Below are 24,920 nucleotides of genomic sequence, written 5' to 3' on the forward strand. Positions count from 1 at the left end.
CAGGTCCATTCATAAAACCAAAAGGTACCACATTAAGTTACCATTGAGCTTTACATTCCTGATGCCTATGGTTAGTATGTTATTTGTAACTGAGTAGTTGTGAATGCCATACTTGAAATATAATCACTCATTATTCCCATCACACTATGATTTATATTGCTTCATAAATCTTTTTTTAAGAGAGAGAGTGTGTGTGTGTGTGTGTGTGAGAGAGAGAGAGAGAGGAGAGAGAGAATTTTTTTAAAATATTTATTTTTCAGTTTTTGGTGGACACAACATCTTTATTTTTTATTTTATGTGGTGCTGAGTATCGAACCCAGTGCTCTGTGCTTGCCAGGCAAGCATGTTACCACTTGAGCCACGTCCCCAGCCCATAATTCTTATTATTATGATCTTATATAATTTCTTATTGAGTTTTCATGTTTATTCTATATGTAAAATTTACATAATCCATTCATTTTGTTCAGGACAAATTTTTCCCTCTTAGGAAATGTCCTGAGTCACATTGGATTTGCAGAAACTGACCTTTTGGTAGATGACTAATAAATTCAGAGTGATGAGTATTTACTATTTTGTTCATTCACACTGAAAGTCAGTACCAGGTTATTATAAAAGAAAGTGCTAAACATATTCTACAATACATACAGGCTTTTAAGTCACCATTTGTAAAAAAGTAAGTAGAAAAAATTCATCTAAACTGTTCTGTAGGTTAAAGGATGTTCTGTTTCTTGACCTTTGAAGTTCTGCAAGCATAACCTTGCCAAGATTGTCGAGGTGCTATCTCCTTCCATTCAACACCGGCCTTCCAGCATCCTCCTGTGCTTACTGACTTAACCAGGGCATCTTCTGTAAGGCTAAAGCTGCTGGTCTCAAGGGATTCTTAATTCCTATTCACCCAAAGGTAGAAAGTTCCTCTAATATATCTTAGCTTTGAATGCCACTAGTTTTTGTTAGTGAGAGTCCATTTCTATCATGTACCACACCATCTAACAGGCCAATATTTTCACAAATTGAAGTCTATTACCAACATTAACCATGATATTTATGATGTTAAGTATTTTTATTTTGTTTCTGTTTAACCAAGAAATTTAAAATTGTACTAAGGGATTGGGGATATAGCTCAGTTGGTAGAGTGCTTGCCTAGCATGTAAAAGGTCCTTGGTGCAACTTCCATCTCCACACACACAAAAAAAAAATTAAAATTGTGCTAAGGACACAATTGTGTAAATTAGAGAATCATGTGGAATCAATTGGGAACACAGGTAATGAAATACACTTTATGGGTTTTTAAAACCCTTAGTTTGTAGATGTAGCTTGAAAGAAACACTATTTCAAATGTGTTGTTTGACAGATCATACTCATGTATAAATTAAAAGCTCTGACAAGAAAGCAGGAGAAACAATGCTTTCCTCTCATAAATGCGAATGGATCACCCTTAATCACTTTTAGGACAATTTACTGCATATTTTCCCCTTTTTAAAGGAAAATTTGTTACCTGCTTCTTTTTTTTATACCTTGTGGTTGTGAGAATTTAAAAAATATGAAGGGGCACTGTATCAGTAGAATTTAACCAAGAAAAATAAAAGCATGCAGTGCATTTAAAGCAGTGGCAGTTTAATGGTAAGTATTGGTTACACTGGCGAAGGAAGAGCTGAAAGAAAAACACAAGCCAGAAAGTAGCATCACTGGGGATCTACTACCATCCTAGATGGGAGGGAGAGTGTGACATTACCTACCCTCTGGGCCAGGGTGGTGGACACAGGCATGGAGGAGATGGTGCCCTGCACAGGAAAAGGAGAAGCCCAGTGACTTCTCCTGTTTTTTCAGTGAATATCCTTCCAGTCCTTGTTGGAAACCAGCTTATGTAGAAAACTGGGAAACTCAGCCCTCAGTGTCAGACTACCAGTGACATAGGGCAGAGTAGAGGGGAGACAAAGAAAGCTTCTGGGGTCTTACAAGTCCCTGCCTCCTGCAGTCAGTCCTTATTAACACTGGGCTCCTATTCTCCCCTCCTAGGTAGTTTCCATTGCAAACACATGGATTAAAGAAAAACAATAATGGTGATATTTTTAATTGACTAATATTAAGAATGCATCCAAAATAAATGCTTGAAGAAAGTATACAATATTTAATGCATCAATTATAAAATATAAAAGGCCTGACTGGATCCTTTCTTTGAGGCACAGTGCTTGGCATGATTACCCACTGGAAGTGACTGCCAAAAGAGCATAGAATAGATTTTGAACCCTGTGTTCTGTCTCAAAACACAACTGTCACTTCAGTGTCTTCACTTCAGTTGTCTTTTACATGTGTGGGGATTTTTGAACTCACATCTTCCTTTCTAGGTTTCTTAGATCTTTCTTTGTCATTCCCTAGATGTTGAGAATTCACTTCCCACCTTTCACTTCATTTTCCTGCCCTTTAAGATGAGGTGGTCAGGAAAGGGTCCTCTGTCCCATGCAGTCAGCCTTCCAGTCCTCAAGTGGGTGACCACGCAGGTGCTTTTCTCCCAGACCACAGAAAGCCCTTGGTTTGCCTGGGTCAGATGCCACCCTGTGTGTCCCAGAGAGGACTAAGAATTTCTTCAGAGAAACCAAGAAGTGTTTGCTAGCCACTGGGAGAGGCTCCAACACATTTGGGTTTCCTTTTGCTTATTCCATTGCCAGGAGCCCCCTTTCTTCTGTGCTAGAAAGTCAGAGTTGACCTCTAAGGCAGCTCTGACCTAGGCAGGAGGAAAGGGGAGGAGGCACCAGGAGGTCTCACTACCGGCCAGAAGCCAGACCAAAGGCGACTCTGAACTAACAGTATATGCATACTCATTTACTGAATCCAAGATTTTAATTTTTAAAATTCTGTCCTTCCAAATTTCTAAAAAGAGATTATTGTAAGGGTAGAAGTGAGAAACAAATATCAAGCTTATTTAATGAATTCGTGTGGATTGGGACAAACTCATATGTATATATTTTCTAAAATAATGCAATAAAGTTGAATTGAATCTGGAGTCAGAAAGAACTGAATTCAGGTCTTGATCCTATCCCCCTACTGGTGGCCTTGGCTTCTGGACTGTACAGTAACCCCTGTCTCACAGCACAGTTATGAGGTGTGATGTGAGTGTGGATCCTGAAAGCCTTGCACACATTGTTTGGCCAGCCCACTGCTGCAAGTTCTTAATAACTGCTAAACCTGAAACATCTAAGAAAAAAAAAGAAGGAGGAAGTATGAAAAAAGGAGAAGCAGGGCAGGTAATGGGCAGGGAGATGGGGAGGACGGAAAATGTCTGGATGAGTTATAAAAGAAAAGCAAATCCATGTCATACAAACTAAAGCAAAATTTTACTAATCATTTCAGAAAATGCTAATCTATCTACCTATCTATCAAAAAATCCAAAATCTATCTCTTAAAAAGATTAATTAAATTGTCAAATTTGTAGGACTCATATAAAAAAGGGATGGGGAATTCTAATTAAGAATTTAGGACCAAGAATTAAAAAAATCAAATGCACATGCCATCAGAAATTAATGTAAGTAAGAGGATTTTTTTCAAAAATTGTATGCTGACACAGTTCACAATTTAGATGAAATGAACAAATTTCTTAAAAATGTATTGGTCAAAAGGTGACAAAAAACATATGATATTAATGGTATGATTTTTATTAAAGAAAAATTGAACCATTATTTTAAAACAAACAAAAAACCTCATAAAAATTCAATGATAGATATCAGTGAATCCATCTAAACATTTAAACAGAAATACAAACTTAGACAAAGTCTTCCAGAGAATGGAAAAAGGAAGCAATAATTCCCAATTTATAAATTTTAAATCTTAGTCTGACAAAGGCTTTACAAGAAATAAAAACTATGATACAGACTCTCATGTAACATAGATGCAGCATTTCTAAACAAGTTACTAGCTCATCAAATTTAGTTACAGATTAAGGCCAAAGATGCCATGTTCAAATGGAATTTTTTCTAGAAAGAGTAACTTAACATTGGAGAGTAGAATGAATATAAATCACCACGAAAACAGGAAAAAACAACTGATATGATTCATTGTCGGTTCATAATTTTAAAAAAGTTTCAATCAATGAATCAAAAAGAATAGTGAGCTTTAATAATCTAACAAAGAATGCCTATAAAATCTTACTGCCAAGTATCATATTTAATGGAAAATTTGAAAGCTTGTATATGGAGTGTGGGTGACAGCAGGGTATTGCTATCACCAACCAGGTTCACCACTGTTCTGGGTGTCTCTGTCATAGCAACTAGACAAGAAAAGAGTCATAAAAAATAAATCATGCATGGACCAGCAAGAATTAAATCTACCATAATTTATAATGTATTATATTACACAGAGCTACCATAATTTGTAAAATTATGGTGCTTGTGTCATTTTATTATATCACATGCTTGTGTGGTTATAAAACTTCCCCAAATCCATAAACTATTAATTAGGGAAACTAGAAAGAAATTTAATCAAGTCTATTCCTACAAATAACAAAAGTAGGAAATAAAATTCCAAATATATTTAAATCTTACTAAAATATCAAATATCTAGAAATAAATCTAAGGAAATATGTACAAATGAATAAACATAAAAAATAAACAGGGTCTCACTGAATTGCTGATGCTGCCTTTGAACTAAAGATCCTCTTGCCGCAGCCTACCAATCTTCTGGGATTACAGGTGTGAGCCACCACAACTGGCAGCTTGAGAGAATTTTTTTAAATTTGTTTTAATTAGTTACACCTGACAGTACAATGATCTTGAGAGAATTTTTTAAAAATAAAAGCTAACAGAGGGATATCCCGTATCTGTGGAGTAGAAGACACAATGTGGTAATTTTCCTTAAATAGACCATTCTAATAAAGGCTCAAATAGAGTTTTTGTTCACTTATTTGCATGTGTTTGGATATTGAGAAGTTGATTTTAAAATCTCTATGTGTGGCTGAGTCTCCTAAAAGAGGCTTTATAATCAAGAGAAAGGTACTGATCACAGCCCATAAGAAGTAGTACTGCATTCGTTTAGCCTTATCACCCCAATTTTTTCTATACCCAAAAGCACAAACAAAACTGCTCTCACACTGTGGGGAACAATATTTGTAGAAGATAAAAAAAATTCTAGTAGGATTTTGGCATAAAAATCTGTCTTAACAATCTTTGTCAGTTTTTTGCTCCTTCAAACCATGAGCCTGAGCTCCTTGAGCGCATGGTGATCTGACAGTCTGCAGTGGATTTACATTGTCATGAATTACAATTTCTTTGCTCACACATTGCCTCCCACATGAAACTGTTTTTAGGATCAAAGGGTATTAAGCCCCTTTTCATTTCTCAGAGAAAACAGAAAACCTTAGTACACCTACTAAGTTTCGCCCCAAGTCAAGGGTCATTCACTTCATCCACTTCCATGTCACACCTTCTCCAAATTGGGTTTCTTGAGTATCTCTGAAACAGTTGCACTTTAAAACTTTTTGAATTAGAAGAACCTGCACAAAAGGCATATTGGGAGGTACAATGTGGTAGACTATGTTCCGAGGAAGCTGAGCTATAACATACTTTCCATTCTGAAAAGCCTATGACTGCACATTTGTGTTGTTTCCATTAAGCATTTTAATAACAGTCGGTTGATTATTGACCTTAGTGTCTAGTTTTCCAAAAATCTTTTAGTCAAAAGTTTCATTCAGTAGCTGAAATGCAGATGACCAGGTGAGTCTGAGTGGGGCTATTTTTCCTAAACAAGTGTTCAGAGATATTTTTCGTTATCTGGTTAACACTGTTGACAATTTAAAACTTCTTGCTTTCTGGTTAAAAAAAAATGCCAACTGTATCTCACCAACTACAATGAGTTGAACCTGAGATTCATCACTCATCATCAGCAACAAACTTATATTGCTCCATTGAAGATTTTAATATGAAACCCATTGATAAGAGTCTGACAGCAGCTAGACATATGTGAAATCCACATTGTAGGTCAGATGTATGTGTTCATTCTCATGTCCTGGCTTCTCATAATATCCCCTGCCTTTCCCAGTCCCTGCTGCAGGAGTTGAGTAAACCCAAAATAGATTGAAGGTTGCCAGCAGAAGGCAGAGGATCAGTGGAATGTAAATATTAATTCATTGGGCATTTTCTGCTGATGTGATGAAATTTTTTTCTAGAATTAGATAGTTACAATGGTCGTACAACTCTGAATATGCTTAAAATCCTGAACAAAACACATTAGAATAATGCTCTCCATGAATTTATATGAATTTATCTCACTAACATTATTTTTAAAGCTATTCCTGATATTCTAGTAAATGCTTCACAATAAACAAGTTTATGAAAATGAATTTCAATAAGCAAATTAATACATTCAATGTGATAGATTATTTTTGTAGCCATGGAATAACTGTTTCTTAAAGTTACATGTGCCCACAGATCTCATACGTACTCTTGTTGTATGACTTGAGTGGGTCTCAGGACTCCAGTTTCCTGACATGGGAGCTCACCAATTAGTACTTATGACACTTGACTTCATAGGGAACCAAGACAAAGGACAGGCTCAGAGGAGAGGTAAAGAAGGAAGGAAGGGAAGTAAACATCATACAAGCTCACAGTTCCATTGTCATAATCTAGAAACACCCTAACCCTACCCAGAGGCCTTTGCATACATTGAATTAGGGGTGGGGGGTTGGTAGAGAGACTGTAATGCCTGTTCCTCTTCAAAGAAAATATGAGAAATGCCCATCAAAATCAATACTTTAATCAATATTGATTGTTCTGGAATATCTAAAATCGCCCAGAATTCAGTTGGAAGAGCTCAGCACCTCTACCTCCCAATAGTGCTTACCTGAGGTGAAGGCCTGGGTGCCCCTTGCAGCATAACTCTCTATTCTCTGGGTATCTCCAGGTACACTATGCTGGTCATCCCCAAATGTCATACCTCTGACATCCTTAATACAGCTTTGTAGTGTCAGCCACTTCCTATTTCACAGCACTATTAACTGCAGAAAGACAAAACTCCAATTAGCAAATGGTACTATGTAACCTTGTTGTGAGAGGCAGAGGATCTATGTTCAATTGTTACTTTATTGTCTCTCATCCTCACTAACAAGAGCAGAGTTCAGCCTCACTCGGGTGTGAAGCAGGTTTATTATGACCTCTGCAGCACTCACAGCTCCTTCCCATCATGGAAAGAGAGAAACAGAGAGAGGGAAAGAGAAAGAAGAAGAAAGAAAGGAAGGAAGGAAGGAAGGAAGAAAGGGAGGAAGGAAGGAAAGTAGGTCAAGCCATATAGCTGTGTGGAGCAGCAACTTATTTTTGTTTACCTCTAGATTTTTTGTTTCATAAAATATAAAATCCTTACTTTTGTAGAAAAGTGTAATACTGTTTTTTCCTTAATATTGTTAAAAATATTCATCACTTTGCTATGTTACAGGTATTCATTATGATATCAGCTGTGACTGTTACATTTCCAAACATCAAAAATTACATGACACACAATATATGCACATTTCAGCAGTTTCTGAAAAGAATGTTCTTGCTTTGCCTTATCTGCTGAGACCTTGGTTCTAACCTTACCTGGGTTTCAGTCTTCTGCTGTGTATAGACCTGTTTTCTAGTATGGGATTAACATGATTTTGACATGTTCACAGATCACATAACTTTCATCTGTTTAGAAATCTATCTGGTAGGATTGGAATTATTCCACTTGTGACAATTTTATCTTTTTTTTTTTTCTTTTTGCCTAACAATCATTTTTGTCAAAATTTCTGATTTATGAATAATATATTTTTGTAGAATTCATGATAAATGTAACTAGAATATAGGACAAATTAAAAACCACTATTCCATATTCAAAATTCCAAAATTAAACTAAATAAACACAAACGTTTGATTGGTACTCTGAGAAGTAAGCATTGTATCATTTCATAATCACATAAGCTAAAAATTCTGTTTTTTTTTTTTACTGTGACTGTGTTCAGATATAACTAAAGTGTAGTCTTAATTTTGCATTTGCAATCTGTAAGTTAAAAGATCAATCTTGGTCATTGTAATGTGATTATGCAAGGAAGGATGGTACAAACATTCTAGAAAATCATATACAAATTTTATGTCAAAAATTTTAAAATTGAAAATGGGTATTCCTCATTTCAGAGGCCACTGAAGAAAGAAATTGAGGCCTGACTGTCAGACAACTGTTTCTTACCTCTGAAGCTATTCAGCATGTCCAGGATTCCAGTGATGTTCCCTGATGTGAGCTTTTGGTTCTTTTGCTGAGACATTCGCATCTGCAACAACTTAGTCCTGTAAAAATGACAAAATTTTTCCATTTGGGGTTAATTGAGTATACATTTTATTCTACACTTCTATGGATTTAAGAAATTTTACCATTATTTTTCTGAACTTAATTTATATCAATATCTAATGTCTCTATTCTTCTCTGACATTATACAACTTCTAAAATTATTGAATGAAATTCCCTTCCTGCATTCCTCACTGGACTTTGGGCAATACAAAGATCCTTGGTATCTTACAGAAAGCAGAAGTTCAGCCTTTGGGGCTCAGTCCACAAAAGTCACAAATGATATAGTCAATGGTGTCTAAAGGGGAATGTTCCTTAGAACAGAGACTTTGATCATCTCTGCCAATGGAGGGTATCTAACACAGCATGAAAGCCCTGATCCCGAGGGTTCTCAGGCAACCCTTCCACTCTGAGTTCTGCCTATACCTAGGGTGTTCTGTGATAGACAGGATCTGGACATTGCTCCGATGGGAATGAAGCCCCCTCCTCTTCCAATCCCTAGGGAACATTCCTCTTTCCTTTTTCCCCCCACTAGAGTGTCTCCAGTGTGCTCCAGCTCTCTAGTTCTCAAGAATATTGGTTATCTGGGTGCCTTAGAAAAACACTCTTTATTATCTTGTTTAGCTGGGCCTGAAAAGGATAGTAGAAATGGGTGAAACAAGCCCAGAATAAATAGGTATATTTAAATCCATTCACATAAGGAAAAAATTTCTGAGACCAAAAATCTATTGCCTTAGACCTCTTTTCAGACAAAATTCTAAATAGCCACATAGAAAAATGTTAATAATTCAAAACATATATTCTCTATCAACAAGAAAACAGAATTTTCAGAAATCAGAGATCATGGTGTAAAAATGCCTTTCCAACAGGCTTTAAAATTCCTGCAAGGAAAGAAAAAAAACGAGTTCTAACCCTAACCCTAACCTTAACCCTAACCCTTTAGTATTGTTTGTTTGTTTTAAGAAAGTAGTTTTTCTTCTTTCCCTGTTAAGTAGCAATCAGAGCCTATGTTGATAAGAGAAACTCACCCATGAGAGACATCCTTGGTGTGCACTGAGAAGAAGGGAGTTCAGAAAGAGGCTGTGCATTGTGGCAGTGGGACCCAGGTTTTCTCTCACCTCCCACTTTTATTCTCAAGGAGAGGTCTGACCAAACTGACAAATTTAAACAAACTAGGAAGCACATAAAAAGCAGAAAGCATGGGAATTGGTCACCAAACTCTTCAACTTTGTCTATGCATGAACAAATCCCCAGTATCTTTAGAAATTGCTTTCTGGTAAGACAAGAGAAGGTGGTGAATTAGTTAACTTGATTTGAGAATTAACCCAATGAAGCTAACCTTCCCCATCCAGAGTTTTCTGTACGAGTAGTCTCCTGGGAACAAGGAAAATTATTTTTTCCTATATTATCTAACAAAAGGTGTAACATTTCCCAAGATTACCACAATACAGAGAAACAAGTGATTGGCCCAATGTAGGGATGTGTGTGAAGGCGCACCTGTCTTTGAGCTGAGCACAATGGGCTCTGCCGTCAACATTGCCTAGACAAACATTCCTCTCTCTTAGAATGGACCTTCCCTGGTCATCTGGAGCAATTCCATGTCAGGCTTGTGGCACATCTCAGTCAGCTCTCTGAACATTTCCTTCAGCCTTTCCGTCTGTTGGGCCATTCTGATTTCACTGTCCCTGAGTTGCTGTAAAATTTCCTTTACTTTTCTGTTCTGTGGTGCCAGTTGAAATTGCTCTTCCTTAAGGAGAAACTGATGCATCATCTCATATTGAACTTGGAGCACGTTCTTCCTTAAAGCCACATAGTCCTGCAGAGATATTTATTTAAAAGGATTACATGTACTTATTCTCAAAAGAAACCTTAATAGTACAAAAATTTGTTCCTTAACATTATCAAGAAAATAATTTATGGATTAGAAGAGAGGACCCCAAAATAAGCCCACACATCTAAAATCAACTGCTTCTTGATAAAGGTACTAAAATCAAACATTGTTTGTTTTTATTATGTGAAGATTTATTCTGTCATATAGTATTCATCTCTGAACAGCTTTTATGAGAGCAATAGAATGTAAGTTTCATAAGCTGAATTTTGGATGAATGCCTTTTTGTTCTTTTGGTAGCAGGAATTGAACCCAGGGGTATTTTACCACTGAGCCACATCCCCAGTTCTTTATATTTTTTACTTTGAGATAAGGTCTCACAAAGTTGCTTACAGTCTTGCTAAATTGTGCAGGCAAGCTTAGAAATTTCAATCTTCCTCCCTCCATCTCCCAAGCTGTAAGGGATTACAGGTGTGCCCTACTCAGCAAGCATGTATGAATCTCTTACAGTTGCACAGGAAAGTCTGGAGCTGGGGCTCATTGGTAGAGTGATGGCCTAATCTAGGGAGCTCTGGGTTATGGTAGAACTGAATTGAATCCATTCCCACCACCATTAAAAAAAAAGAAAAAAATCTCATGAATTTTCAACGTGGTGATGTGACCTAACTATTCCAATCCAAGGTTTATTTTAGTGGAGGAACTGATGACAAAAATTAAGTAAAACTGGTAAGCCTAAAATCCATTAAAAGCGCATGTGTGCACACACACGCTTATATATATATATATATGTGTGTGTGTGTGTGTGTGTGTGTGTGTGTGTTTGTATATGTATGTATATGTATGTATGTGTGTGTGTGTGTGTGTGTGTGTGTAAATAAATGTTTCCATATCATAGAATGCCTCCTCAAATAACAGTTTGAAGTATTTGGAAACATGACATTTTCTTTACTATATTTCTCATCCGCAGCTCTTCGGATTATAAATTGGAGATATGTTTTCATTGTCATCCCCTACCTTTTTTCCAAGTCATTACAAAATTAAATTGTTGACACTGTTTTTTTATGCGCTAATAAAGCACTCAAAGTGTAACATCCATGTGTGTGATCATAAGTTCACATATCGTTTTTGATCTGTTAAAAAGAGAATTCTGAATACATGTGACCCCAAAAAGTTAAAAATGAAATCAGTATTTCCAAAGTCAAGGTAACCGGTAGCCCCCTAGCGGTCAGTTTCCACAACTGCAAAGGCTCCTATTTCAAAATCGCTCTTCAATCCGGGGTTCCACAATCAGTTCCGCTTGGGCATATAGCTACATTCACATCCATATTCTTATCTTTAAATTTTGGTGATCAAATGGAATCCTGAAAGGTCCATGACCTACAAGTTAGCATAAAAATCTCCACATGCCAAGCAACACATATCAGGTGGCTGATTTCAGGACACTGTAAAGGATGGCCCTATGCCATCAGATTTCAGGCTTCTCTGGAAAGTCTTCTGAAGGACCAAGGCTCTGTTATCCCGCTAGTGCAAGATATCATACACTGTGATGCCCAAAGTGTGCGTGCAAATCCATTTCCTCCTGAACGCCACGCTTAGCTTCTTCAGTTCAACTCCCCAGACATGTTCCAGGTCGTCACTCTCTTACTCCACATTTGGATGACCTGAGCCTCCTCTAGGAATAGCAGCTCAGATTCCTTCTCAGTCTTATCCCTACTTCTATTTTTACCTCTATTCTCTTGAGTATGGTGCATAGCAGTCACCACTAGGAGGGGCGCCAGAGGCCACAGGAGGCAGTCAATAGGTGTTTTTCCTTCTCTTTTCTAGGCAATAGCAATCACGTTGAACTGGCACATTTCTGCATTGGATGTGGTTTTGCAAGGAAGTGCACTGAACACCTACTTGAGGTAGGCTCAGGGATCTGTCTCATTTACTGCCAAGACAAAAATCCGTGTCCCATCTTCCAGACTTCTAAGTCATCTGCACCTAAGTTCCAGCAGGTTTACTCCCAGTCCTAGGCCACCCATCTGGGGAACAATTTTTCATCTTGAATACCACAAAGGTTGTATAACTGGTGAACAAACAGCAGCTCATCCCAGGAAGAAGACTGTAAACACATTGCCCTTTCAGGGCCTTTCAGATACAATCCATAGCAGATTATGAATCTGAAAATGAATCTATTGTTTGTCTTTGTTGACATTATTCATTAGTATTTTCTCTTCTAACTTATCAGCTACATTGTTGGGGAAGCATTCTTAATGCTATAAGAGTATTTACTAATACTAATCTGTATTTTTTAAAAATCCACTTTTTTACTACATTTGTATCATGTACAACCTTCTAACCATTGAATTTTGGATAATGGGAATATGTAACTATGACAAATGGGAATATGTAACTATGTAACTATGACAAATACTACCCTCGAATCTTGGAATTTAGAGTCTAGTAGTAATAAGTAACTATCAATTTGATGAGAGTTTGTTGAATATTAGGAGATGGTATAATACATTTGGTGATATGGAGTAAAAGGAACTATTCTGGTTTATGGAGGCAAGGATGACTTCCCTGAGAAACCTTTGAACTGAGATGTGATGAATGACAAGGACTTGGAGAAATAATCATCTGTCAGATACCTGGATCTACCCAAATAACTCAGACTGGAGAGCAATCGAAGCACCCTTAGCTACTTTCAGTTGTTTAGTAAGCTAATATATAAGTCTCTTCATCTTTCTGCTACAGCTTGGCTCAAATGTGTAAATAACACTGAGTTTGCAATGTGAATGAGCCTTGAAAGTTTTAAACTAAATGATAGAAGAAGAAACAAAGAGCAACAGATGTAATTCCATTTTCTTGAACTTTCTAGAAATATACAAATCCATAAAAACCTAAAGAGTTAAGAGAATTCCATGTGCTGGGGAGTGGGAATGAATGGGGAGTTAATGTTAATAGGAATTAAATTTCTTTTTATTAATTAATTATTTTATTTATATATGACAGCATATATATTGTTACACATATAGAGCACAATTTTTAATATGTCTGGTTGTATACAAAGTATATTCACACCAATTTGTGTCTTCATATATGTACTTTGGATAATAATGCCCATCACATTCCACCATCATTTCTAACCCCAAGTCCCCCCTCATCCCTCCCATTCTTCTGCCCTATCTAGAGTTTGTCTATTTCTCCCATGCTGTCTCCCCCTACCCCATTTAAAATCATTCTTCTTATATCAGCGAAAATATTCAGCATTTGTTTTTTGGGTATTGGCTAATTTTCACTTAGCACCATCTTCTCTAACTTCATTCATTTACCTGTAAATGCCATGGTTTAATTCTCTTTTGTTGCTGAGTAATATTTCATTGTATTTATATGCCACATTTTTTATTCATTCATCTATTGGAAGGCATCTACTTTGGTTCCACAGTTTAGCTATTATAAGTTGTGTTGCTATAAACATTGATGTGGCTGTGTTCCTGCAGTATGCTATTTTTAAGTCATTTGGATATAGACCACAGAGAAGTATAGCTAGGTCAAATGGTGGTTTCATTTCAAATTTTCTGAGCCATCTCCATACTGCTTTTCATTTTGGCTGCACCAATTTGCAGTCCTACCAGCAGTGTAGGAGTGTACCTTTTTCCTCACAGACTCACCAACACTTATTGTTGTTTGTCTTTATAAAAACTGCCATTCTGACTAGAGTGAGATGAAATCTGAGAGTGGTTTTGATTTGCATTTTTCTAATTGCTAAAGATGATGAACATTTTATCATATATTTCTTGATTGATTGTATATCATTCAACATCATGTGAAGAGTCTGGTAAGGTCCTTGGCCCATTTATTGTATGGGTTATTTGGTTTTTTTTGGTGTTTAATTTTTTGAGTTCTTCATATACCCTAGAGATTAGTTCTTTATCTGATGGTGAGGGGTAAAGATTTGCTTCCAAGATGTAGGCTCTCTATTCAACTCACAGATTGTTTCTTTTGCTGAGAAGAAACTTTTAGTTTGAGTCCATCATATTTATTGATTCTTGATTTTAATTCTTGTAGCAAAGGAGTCTTATTAAGGAAGTTGGGGCCGAATCCCACATGATGAAGATTAGGGCCTGCTTTTTCTTCTATTAGAAACAGGGTCTCTGATTTTTATTCCTAGGTCCTTGATCCATTTTGAATTGAGTTTTGTGCTTGGTGAGAGATAGGGGTTTAATTTTGTTTTCCCAGCACCATTGTTGAAGAGATTATCTTTTCTCCAATGCATGTTTTTGGCACCTTTGTCTAATATGAAATGATTGCAATTTTGTGGATTAGTCTCTGCATCCTCTATTCTGTACCTTTGGTCTACCAGTTTATTTTGGTGCCAACACCGTGCTGTTTTTGTTATGATTGCTCAGTAGTATAGTTTAAGGTCTGGAATAGTGATGCCACCAGCTTCACTCTTCCTGCTAATGATTATTTTAGCTATTCTGGGTGTCTTATTTTTCCAGATGAACTTCATGACTGCTTTTTTTATTTATATGAGGAATGTCATTGGGATTTTGATGGAAATTGCATTAAATCTGTATAGTGCTTTTGGAAGTATGTTCATTTTGATAATATTAATTCTGTCTATCCAAGAGCAAGGTAGATCTTTCTGTCTGCTAAGGCCTTCTTTGACTCCTTTCTTTAGTGTTCCTTACTTTTCATCATGTACATCTTTCACCTCTTTGTTAAGTTCATTCCCAAGTATTATATTTTATTAACATTTTTTGAAGCTATTGAAAATGGGGTAGTTTTTGTTTCCCTTTCTGAGTATTTGTCACTGATATACAGAAATGCCTTTGATTTATGGGAGTTGATTTTATATCCTGCTATTTTACTGAATTCATTTATTGTTCTGGAAGTTTTCCTGGTGGAATTTTTTGGGTCTATTGTGTATAGAATCATATTATCATCATGTCATGTCAATTGGAGTTCTTCTTTTCCTATGTGTATGCCTTTAATTTGTTTTGTCTGTCTAATTCTGGCCAGTGTTTCAAGAACTGTGATAAATAGAAGTGTTGAAAGAGGCCATCCCTGTCTTGTTGTAGTTTTTAGAGGGAATGCGTTGCATTTTTCTCCATTTAGAATGACGTTGGCCTGGGGCTTAGCATAGATAGCCTTTATGATGTTATGTTCCTGTTATCCCAAGTTTTTCTAATGTTTTGAACATAAAGTAGTGCTGCATTTGTGAAATTCTTTTTCTGAGTCTATTGAGATGATCTTATGATGCTTATCTTTAAGTCTATTGATGTCATCAATTACAATTATTGATTTCTGTATGTTGAAACAATCTTGCATCCCTGGGATATCCACTTGATCTTGGTGCAGGATCTTTTTGTTATGTTTTGTATTTGATTTGCAAGAATCTTATTAAGAATTTTTTCATCTATGTTCTTTAGAGATATTGGTCTGAACTTTTCTTTTTTTGATGTGTCTTTGCCTGGTTTTGAAATCAGGGTGATATTGGCCTCATAGGATTAGTTTAGAAGTGCTACCTCTTTTTCTATTTCCTGAAATAAATTGAAGAGTATTGGTATTAGTTCTTCTTTAAAGGTGTTGTACAACTTGGCTGTGTATGCATCGGTCCTGGGTTTTTCTTGGTTGGTAGACTTTTGATGGTGTCTTCTATTTCATCACTTAAAAATTGATCTGTTTAAATTGTGTATATCAGGCTGATTCAATGTGAGCAAATCATATGACTCTAAAATTTGTCTATGCTTTTTTTTTATTAAAGTACAAGTTTTCAAATAATTTATAATTATCTTCTCTATTTTTGTAGTGTCTGTTGTGATATTTCCCTTTTCTCATGTAGGTTAGCAATTTGAGTTTTCTCTCTCTTTCTCTTTGTTAGCAAGGCTAAGGGTCTGTCAATTTTATTTATTGCTTTTCAGAGAAACAACTGTTATCATGTATTTAAAAAAACAATAAAATCAATTTAAAAATTTTAAAAAAGAAACAACTTTTGTTCTATCATTTTATTCAATTGTTTCTCTTGTTTCAATATCATTGATTTCAGCTATGATTTTAATTATTTCCAGTATTCTACTGCTTTTAATGTTGATTTGTTCTTCTTTTCCTAGGGCTTTGCAATGCAATTTTAAGTCATTTATTTGTTGACTTTTTCTTCTTTCAAGGAATGAACACCATGCAATGAAATTTCCTCTTAGAACTGCTTACATAGTGTCTCAAAAATTTTGATATGTTGTATCTGTGTTCTCATTCATCTCTAAATTTTTTAATCTCGTTGCTCATGTGTTTTCAACCCATGTTCATTCAGTAGCATATTATTAATCTCCAGGTGTTGGAGTAAATTTTATTTCTTATTTTACCATTGATTTATAATTTCATTACATTATGATCTAATAGAAGGCAAGGTAGTATCTCCACTTTTTTACATTTGCTAAGAGTTGCTTTGTAGCATAATATATGGTCTATTTTAGAGAAGGACCCGTGTTCTACTGAGAAGAAAGTTTCTCACTTATTGAACGATGAAATATTCTATATATGTCAGTTAATTTTAAGTTATTGATTATTACATTATTGAGTTCTATAGTTTCTTTGTTCAGCTTTTATCTGGAAGATCTATCTAGTGATGAAAGAGGTGTGTTAAAGTCACCCCAAATTATTGTTGTGGTCTATTTGACTCTTGAACTTGAGAAGATTTTATTTGATGAACATAGATGCTCCATTGTTTGCGGCACATATATTTATAATTGTCAAGTTTTATTAGTGTACGGTTCCCTTGAGAAGTATGTAGTGTCCTTCTTTATTCCTTTTGATTAATCTTAGCGTGAAGTCTACTTTATTTCACATGACAGTGGAAACCCCTGCTTACTTCTGCAGTTCATGTGAGTGATATGCTTTTTCCCAACCTTTCACCTTCAGTTTGAGAATGACTTTTCCTGTGAGATGACTCTCTTGGAGATAGCATATTGTTGAGTGTTTATTTTAATGCAATCTGCTGGCCTATGTCTTTTTAAATTTTTCAAAAAAATTTTTTATATTTATTTATTTTTTATTTTATTTATTTATTTATTTTTATTTTTTTTATTGGTTACTGAAAACATTACAATGATGTTGACATATAGTCTATGTCTTTTTATTGGTGAGTTTAGGCCATTAACATTCAGTTATTATTGAGACATGATTTGTATTTCTAGCTATTTTTATTTATTTTTGGTATTTAATCGACTTGGTTTCTTTTCTGACTAGATTTTCCTTTAGTGTGATACCACCCTCTGCTGATTTTCTCCATTGTTTTTCATTTGCTCTTTGTAGAATATTTTGTTCTGGATGTTCTCTATTGTATTCTTTCTAATTGTAAATTCTTTTAACTTTTCCTTATCATGGAAGGGTTTTATTTCATCATCAAATCTAAAGCTTAGTTTTGCTGGTGTGGGAAGTCTGGGCTAAGCGTGGGCTCCCATGGTAGATGGGGTTTTGAATTATTTGAAGCAATTGAAAACTAACCTCAAATCACATTGTGGTGGTTTTACAACACTTTATTACAATAAAATTTAATAAACAAATTTATAAGTTCAATGTGGTTATCACAATTTATGACCATAAAATGATTATACTTCCTTAAGTTAAAACAAGCCCACAGATATCTTGTGTAGAATGGTAACATGACATGAGGTAGTCCCAAGAACACAGTTTCTTCAGATATGGACATTCACCAAATAATTCTTATTTTCTTTTAAAATTTTCATTTTCTTTCTTTTTTCAGTATTATGGAATGAACCCAGAGCCTCACACCTACTAGACAAGGGCTGTACTACAGGGCTACACACACTAATCCCCCCTTTAACTCTCTTTAAATGACCAGTCTGCCCTCAACACTTGTGTCCCTCCTGTCTCAACTTCCTGTGTAGCTAGTATTATAGACATGTGACACCATGCCCAGGAAAACCTAAATTTTAGGGAGAATCAAGGAAAAGAAAAGGATTCAGAGGTGAGGTCAAGAAGGGAAGAGATAAACTGCATATGAGAGAACATCGGTAAACATCATAGAAGTTCATAATTTCATTTTCATAATCTAGAAATACCCCAACCCGACCCTCAGGTCTTTGTACATACTGAGTTAAGGATGGGGAGTTGGTGGAGAGCCTACAGGCATTGTTCTTCTTTAAGGAAAATAGGAGAAATGCTTTCTCAGAATCAAAAGTGTCACTTGTCATAAAATCTTTACAGACGCCCAGAATCCAGTTGGAGGTGTTCCCCACATCCACCTCCCAGTAGTGTCTACCAGAGGTAAATCTCTCAGCACTCCATATAACATAACTCTCAACTGTCTGGGGATCTTTAGTTCCACCATCATCTCCAAATATCTTATTTCTATCTTCATGAGAAAGGCTCATATAGCAATTGGCCCATCCTTGGATAGTTCCATTATTCACTGCACAAAAACAAAACAAAACAAAACAAAAATCATATCAGTAAAGAGTATTTGCATGTCTTGGGCAAAAACTGTCTACCTAATCAATCTCTTTATTTGCCCCTCTTCTAAGGAACAGTAGGGACCAGAGAGAGTTCAAACTCATGGATGGAGAAAGTTTCCTATGTCCTGTTTAGCACTGAGAAATCTTTAAATTACAATGCCAAATAAAAGAAAACCGAAGGTACTCCTTATTGAGTGAAGGGGTAATTTAATGTCAGCTTTTGGATGGTTTGTTTCAGGTCACAAAAGAAAAAAAGGCTTTTTTCTTTTCTTTTCTTAATAGAAATTTTTTCTTGAATTGTTTTTGATACCATTAATAAAGAGACAATATTTTGCTATGATTGTGACTATTCCATTATCAAACACCAAATAATTTGACAGAAAGCAACATCTGCTCACTTGACAGAAAAGAACCTTGGACTTACATGATCTGTTGAGACCATGAATCCAATCTAACATGGGTTTCAGCCTTCTGATATCTAGACCTCCTCTCTAGTGATGCACAAACATGGCTGGGTCATGTTTACAGATCACTTACCTTTCAGTTCTTTTGAAATCCATCTGATGGTATTAAATTGTTCTATTTATGAGAAATTTAGTCTTTTTTGTTCAATAAAACTTGTATTTTATAAATAATAATTATTATTTGCTTATTGCATATCATAAATGTACTTGGAATATAGAATAGATTAAAAGCAACCAATATCACATTTAAATCTTCAAAATTAGAATAAACTGAAAAAACACCAAATATTAATGGCTGTTCTGAGAGGTAAACATTGTATTGCTTAATAATTCTGCAAACACTAATAATGTTCCTTTTCTTGTACTGTCTGTATTAGAACTAGAATATGTATCTGAGCTATAAGTTAACAAGTGTGGTCTTGGTCATTGTATTGTGACTAGACAAGGAAAAAAGATATAAACTTTTCACATCAGAATATTAAAAATGGGAAGCCTTTTATTTGAGGAACCTACTAAAAAATTTAAACCTGAGTGCCAAAGGCTCACACTGACCTCGGAACTTGTTCAGCATATCCAAGATTCCAGTGATGTGTAATGAAGAGAGCTCTGGGTTCACTGGCGTGGGCTTCTCCATCTCCAGCAACTCGATTCTGGAAAGAATGATACCAGTTACACTTTCAAAACAAAGGTCAAACAAAAAATCATTACAAAGATACCACTTTTAATCCAAGATGTTGTTAAAATTACCCATGTTGGTGAAGTAGGTATACATTTTATTCAACTCTCTCGGGTTTGTATGATACTTTTTTCTAAATTTAATATACTAAAATTCAGTCTCCTTATTCATCTCAAACATTATCCAACTTAAAGAACACTGAGTTTCATTCCTGAATCAACCTTGGAATATGCAAAGATCTTGGATATCTTGGAGAAAGCAGAATTTTCAACTTTTGGGACTTTGGTCCACAGAGGTCAGCAATGATATAGTCATTGGTTTCTAAAGAGGAAGGTTCCTTGAACCAGTGACTTTGATCATCTCTGCCCATGGAGGGTATCTAGTACAGCCTGGTAGCACTGATCTTGAGGGTTCTCAGGCAGCCCTTCCCCTCTGAACATGTGCTGTGTGCCGTGATGACATGGGATCTGGTCATTGTTACTGATGGTAATGAAGCCCCCACCCTTTCCCATCCTAGGGAGTAGTACTCTTTCCTATCCTGTTTACCTTCTACCTCATTAGAATTGAATCCTTTTCTGGGATACGTTATGAAAATATCCTTAGTAAGGTTTATTGGGACTGGGCGGGAGAGGATAGAAGGAATGGGTGAAACAAAGCACCAAATCATTCTTAGGTATGGTTGACTTAAGCCATGTAAGGACATTTTTGAAACCAAGGTACATATTACCTCAGAGCCTCTTTTCAAAAATAATATCCACAGATAAAGATGTCAATATCTAAAAACATAAAATTTCTCTTCTTCAAGAAAAAAAAAAACTTTCTCATAAACCATAGATTATTACATAAAACTCACCTTTCAAAAATGTCCCCTAAGTCCTAAAAGGAAAAAAAAAAGATAGTATTAATAATGTGTCCATCTGTATCCTCTTGGTACTTTGGTCCTTTAGTGTGTGTGTGTGTGTGTGTGTGTGTGTGTGTGTGTGTGTGTGTGTGACATTTTTTTTTCTCATTTTCCTCTGAAAAGTCACCTGAGTTTATGGTAATACCAAAGCCCACATTAAACATGGAAGACAGACTTGGTGAAGGATGGAGCTTAGAAAGGGTCTGTGCAGTGATACAACAGGACCTGTGTCACTCATCTCCCAGTCTTAGTTCCAGGAGAGATCTGACCCCCTCTGACAGTTACAGTTAACAGTGAGCTATTTGAAAAAATAGTGCACTGGAATTGATCAACAACTTCTGTACATGCCTATTAGAGGGGAAAAGCCTCATCTGCTTTTGTGCAGAACAGAGAGTGATGATGGAGTTGGGAAACATAAACTGAATATTTCCTCAACAAAATTAACTTTCCTCTGATTACCGAGTTTTTGGATAATTTCTCTCTGTGTATAGTCATCTTAGTGACACAAGATTTTGTCTCATTTACCTTCTGCAAGACTTACAATCTCTCAAGATTACCAGAATATAGGGAAACAAGTGATTGGACAATGATGGGTGTAAAGGATCTCCTGTCACTCAGCTGAGCACAGTGGGCTCTGCAGGCAACATTGCCCAGACAAGAATTCCTCTCTTTCAGGATGGACCCTCCCTGGTCACCTGGAGCAACTCCATGTCAGGCTTATGGCACATGTCAGTCAGCTCCCTGTACATTTCCTTCAGCCTTTCCCTGTGTTGGGCCATTCTGATTTCACTGTCTGTGAGTTGTTGAAAAATCTCCAGTGCTTCTCTTTCTAGTGTCTTCAGTTGAAATCGCTCCTCCTCCAGGAGAAACTTATGCATCATCTGATATTGAACTTGGATCATATTCTTCCTTAAGACTACATAGTCCTGTAGAGATATTCATTTAAAAAGATTACATTCAAAAACTTTTTTAAAGCTTCAAATATTATTATCTTAGCATCAAGCAAATATTTCAAATACTTTTTGTCTCATGTTCATACAGTGTTTTAAATATTTAGTAATAGTGTCTACCATTTTTTCTCTGTTTCTTGCCTCTCTCCTATTTAAAAAAATGTCTGAGGGGCCCCAGGCTATCTCCCTATGATGTCTTTTCAGAGTTCTTAATGCATTGTTTCCTCTTTTATCTGAATCTTCCTTCTTTTCATTTGTTCCTTTGTCTGATTCTTCTAAATATTTCTCAATATATATATACACTGTATGAAACATTATAAAAAGAACCTCCACATTGCCCATAGTTAAAAATATATATCTCTCCTCTCCTTCCAACTAACTAATGCAATACTGTCTTATCCTCAGTGTCTGGGAAGATTTATCCAAACCTCCAAAGTTGGACAAAGAATACCAGTCATTCCTCATTCACCCCCATATACTTGTATTCTTCACATTAGCTTGTGTTGGCCAGTGTATTCGTACTATTACCAGAAATCATTGCTTTTTTTTTTAAGATGAAAACACTATCCTTCAATATCAACTCAAATTTATCTGACAGCAACATTTTAATTAGCATAATGAATTAGCAACATTTTAATTAGAATAATGAAAACATTTTCAAACTTACCACAAAGGACTGACATTTGTTAATTTCTTCATTTATATTATCTTGCATATCCTGAGTCATTTGCCATAAATGATCCATTTTCTTAGCAGTTTTTCCTGCAACACAAACATAGGCTTGAGTAATAGGGAAGATGGTTTTGTAGGTTTCATATTCTGTGTAATGGAATAAAATAGTGCCTGGTAATACAGTAATATTTAGTTTAAAAGAGTCAGATTTTTACAAATTAGTCTAAATTGATTTTACTATTTTAGATATTTGAAGCAAAAGAAAAAAAAATTGAAAGAAATCCATAGATAATAGATAATACAACCAATTTCCTGAGAAAGTAGTTTTTACATAACCTCACTATGTAAGGGTCCATCCTTCAATAAAAGAAGCCCATGTTCCTAGTACTAGCCATCTGCTGTACTGCTGCCCCAATTCCACATATTTGGACATGTATTTACTTCTTTATTTATTTTTCAGTACTGGAGATTGAAGTTAATGTTTCCCATAAAATAGGCAAGAATTTACCTGTGAGCTATATCTCAGACTCTAAAACAAAGAAAGAAGAACTGTGTCTTACTAGGTTGCCCAGTTTGGCCTCAAATTTGGGACCCTCCTGACTCAGTTTGCTGAATAGCTAGGATTATTGGCATAGCCAACATGCTCTGTCATTTAGACAATGTTTCCAGTGGAAATGTCCTTCAGGAGCAGGAAATGAGCATTATGATTATAGTTTCCAATTGATCAACATTTAAACAGCATGGTTACCTCTTATGATTTACACTGAAACATCACCACCTCTACCATCTGCATTCTCAACTGCCTGATTATCATGGTTCTTAATTTCTCTCTTTGATCTGAACCCTACAGGTTCTAAGTTACTTCAGGCCCATCACTCACCCTGTACTCTTCTGCTGCCCATGCCACTGGGCTGTAGCTGTGAACCGCATGTTCAGGTGAGTCAGAGCAGGGTGAACAGAGCAGGCTCTTATCCACCTCACAGAAGAGCCACTTTTTCTCCCCATGTGTCCTGCAGAGCTGCTCCCCAGACCTGCTGTCAGAGGGAGGTGTGGCCTGTCTGGCAAGAGAAGCCAGCTTCTTGAGGATGATGTTGGTCCTGAAGTCTGACTTCACTACTATTTCTTTGCACTCAGGGCAGCACATTGGCATTTGGGCTTCTTCCCAGCAGAGAAAGAGGCAGGGTCGGCAAGAGGTATGTCCACAGTCTATGGTGACAGGTTCTAAGAAGTAATTCATGCAAATGGAGCATGTGAGTTCACTCTGGAAGTTTTGCAAGACATGGGAATCCATGTTTCTGAATCCAAAAATATAAAGGATGGAGTAAAAGGAAAGAGGGAGAGGGGAGAGTGTTATTCTTGTGTCTTGATGATGGTATAAAAACAATAAAAAGGCTTTGGTCAGTACTGATGGTTCACCTGCCTAATCTTTTATTAACTTTTTGTAAGACAAACCTGGATATGTAGGCTGAGTTTCCTCTATGACCCAAATGACAAAATGAGATGAAAATGATCTTATTTTTCAAAAAGCAACTTTCTTATTCATTTGGGCAAGTGTAATATTGGGACAAAGAAGTTTTAGGATGATTCTAGACTTACTTACATTAGCTGATTTTTCCAGATCAGATCAGATCATTTTCCAGATGCCCACCTAAGATCTCTCTCTCTCTCTCTCTCTCTCACTCTCTCTCTGTGCTGGGAGCCATCAGCCAAGTAGGTATGACAAATTCCTTGCCAGCTTACTCCCATGCTGTCTAGTGGAAGGACTTCTGAAAGGTGACCTTGCTCAAGGACCAGGGCAGGATCCGTGTTTAGGGTGTTCCCCCTTTAGAATAGGGCAGTTTAGCATAATAGGAGAGTAGGGTGTTTCCCCTTTAGAATAGGGCGGTTTAGTAATAGGAGATTAGGGTGTTCCTCTTTTGGAATAGGGCGTATCCTGCTGCTGAGTTCCTCTTGAGTGCTTAGGGTCAGACAGTATATTTTGGGACACAGAAGCCCATGCGGTGTGGATTTAGGCAGGAGTGGATTAGGGCAGAGTGTGGATTTGGGAAGAGAACGTGGATTCCCCCAGAACGTGTTTGTAGACGGCCGGTGTGAGTTCGGGAATAAAGAATTGCTGTTTGAATCTACAAGCTGTGTGGAGACTCGTGATTTGTGCCCAGCCGAGAGACTGCGGCATCTGGTGGCCCGTACGCGGAACGTCTGAAACTTGGAGGTAAGTGAAATTGCTCGCCCCTGAGGGAAGGCGAGAGAATGGGTGACCATTTCAGAAAACAATGTGTTCTTGTTCTGATTTATTTTGTTTTTATTTCAAGTTGCCTGTTCCTAGAACTTTCTCAGGCAAACTGGGGAAAATGGTTGACTCAAAGTTTGAAGTTGTTCGCCTCCGAGGAAGAGAAATTGTTAGAGAAAGGAGGCAACCCAGTAAGACCAAGAACAATTAGGGCATATGTTGATACAATACAAAAATGCAGCCCATGGCTTTTAAACAAGAAGTTGTTAAATATATCAATGGGACCATCATGGTAGACTGTAGAAGGATTTTTCTTCAACAAGAAAGAGATGGCTAATTCTGTTTACTATGCTTGTCTAAGATCTTGGTTTTTACAGACATCTGATTAATTTACAAAGCTAAAGTGTTAAAATATCAACCACTAAATATGAAATCAAGTACTCTTTACTTATTA

General features: G+C 36.4%; 2 protein-coding genes across 2 annotated transcripts in view; one reads left to right on the forward strand and one right to left on the reverse strand.

The window, feature by feature from the left end:
* LOC143640667 (putative N-acetylated-alpha-linked acidic dipeptidase) overlaps positions 1-24,920 on the forward strand; it is a 357,153-nt gene that overhangs the window by 80,824 nt on the left and 251,409 nt on the right.
* On the reverse strand, positions 18,052-23,527 carry LOC143641408 (tripartite motif-containing protein 64C-like). Its single transcript, XM_077108738.1, has 6 exons — positions 23,113-23,527; positions 22,232-22,326; positions 21,310-21,540; positions 20,567-20,589; positions 19,590-19,687; positions 18,052-18,530 (listed from the first exon to the last, which is right to left on the reverse strand). The coding sequence occupies exons 1-6, from the start codon at positions 23,525-23,527 to the stop codon at positions 18,052-18,054; spliced, it is 1,341 nt and encodes a 446-aa protein (XP_076964853.1).

This window comes from Callospermophilus lateralis, chromosome 2, assembly GCF_048772815.1.
Source record: "Callospermophilus lateralis isolate mCalLat2 chromosome 2, mCalLat2.hap1, whole genome shotgun sequence".
Taxonomy (NCBI): Eukaryota; Metazoa; Chordata; class Mammalia; order Rodentia; family Sciuridae; genus Callospermophilus; species Callospermophilus lateralis.

Coding starts and splice junctions, on each gene's coding strand:
- LOC143641408 (XM_077108738.1), bottom strand. CDS start 23,527: ATGGATTCCCATGTCTTGCAAAACTTCCAGAGTGAACTCACATGCTCC. Junction 20,590..21,309: donor CTGACATGGAGTTGCTCCAG/GTGACCAGGGAG, acceptor TTTTCCTTTTAG/GACTTAGGGGACATTTTTGA. Junction 19,688..20,566: donor TTAGGGGACATTTTTGAAAG/GTGAGTTTTATG, acceptor CATTCTTTCCAG/AATCGAGTTGCTGGAGATGG.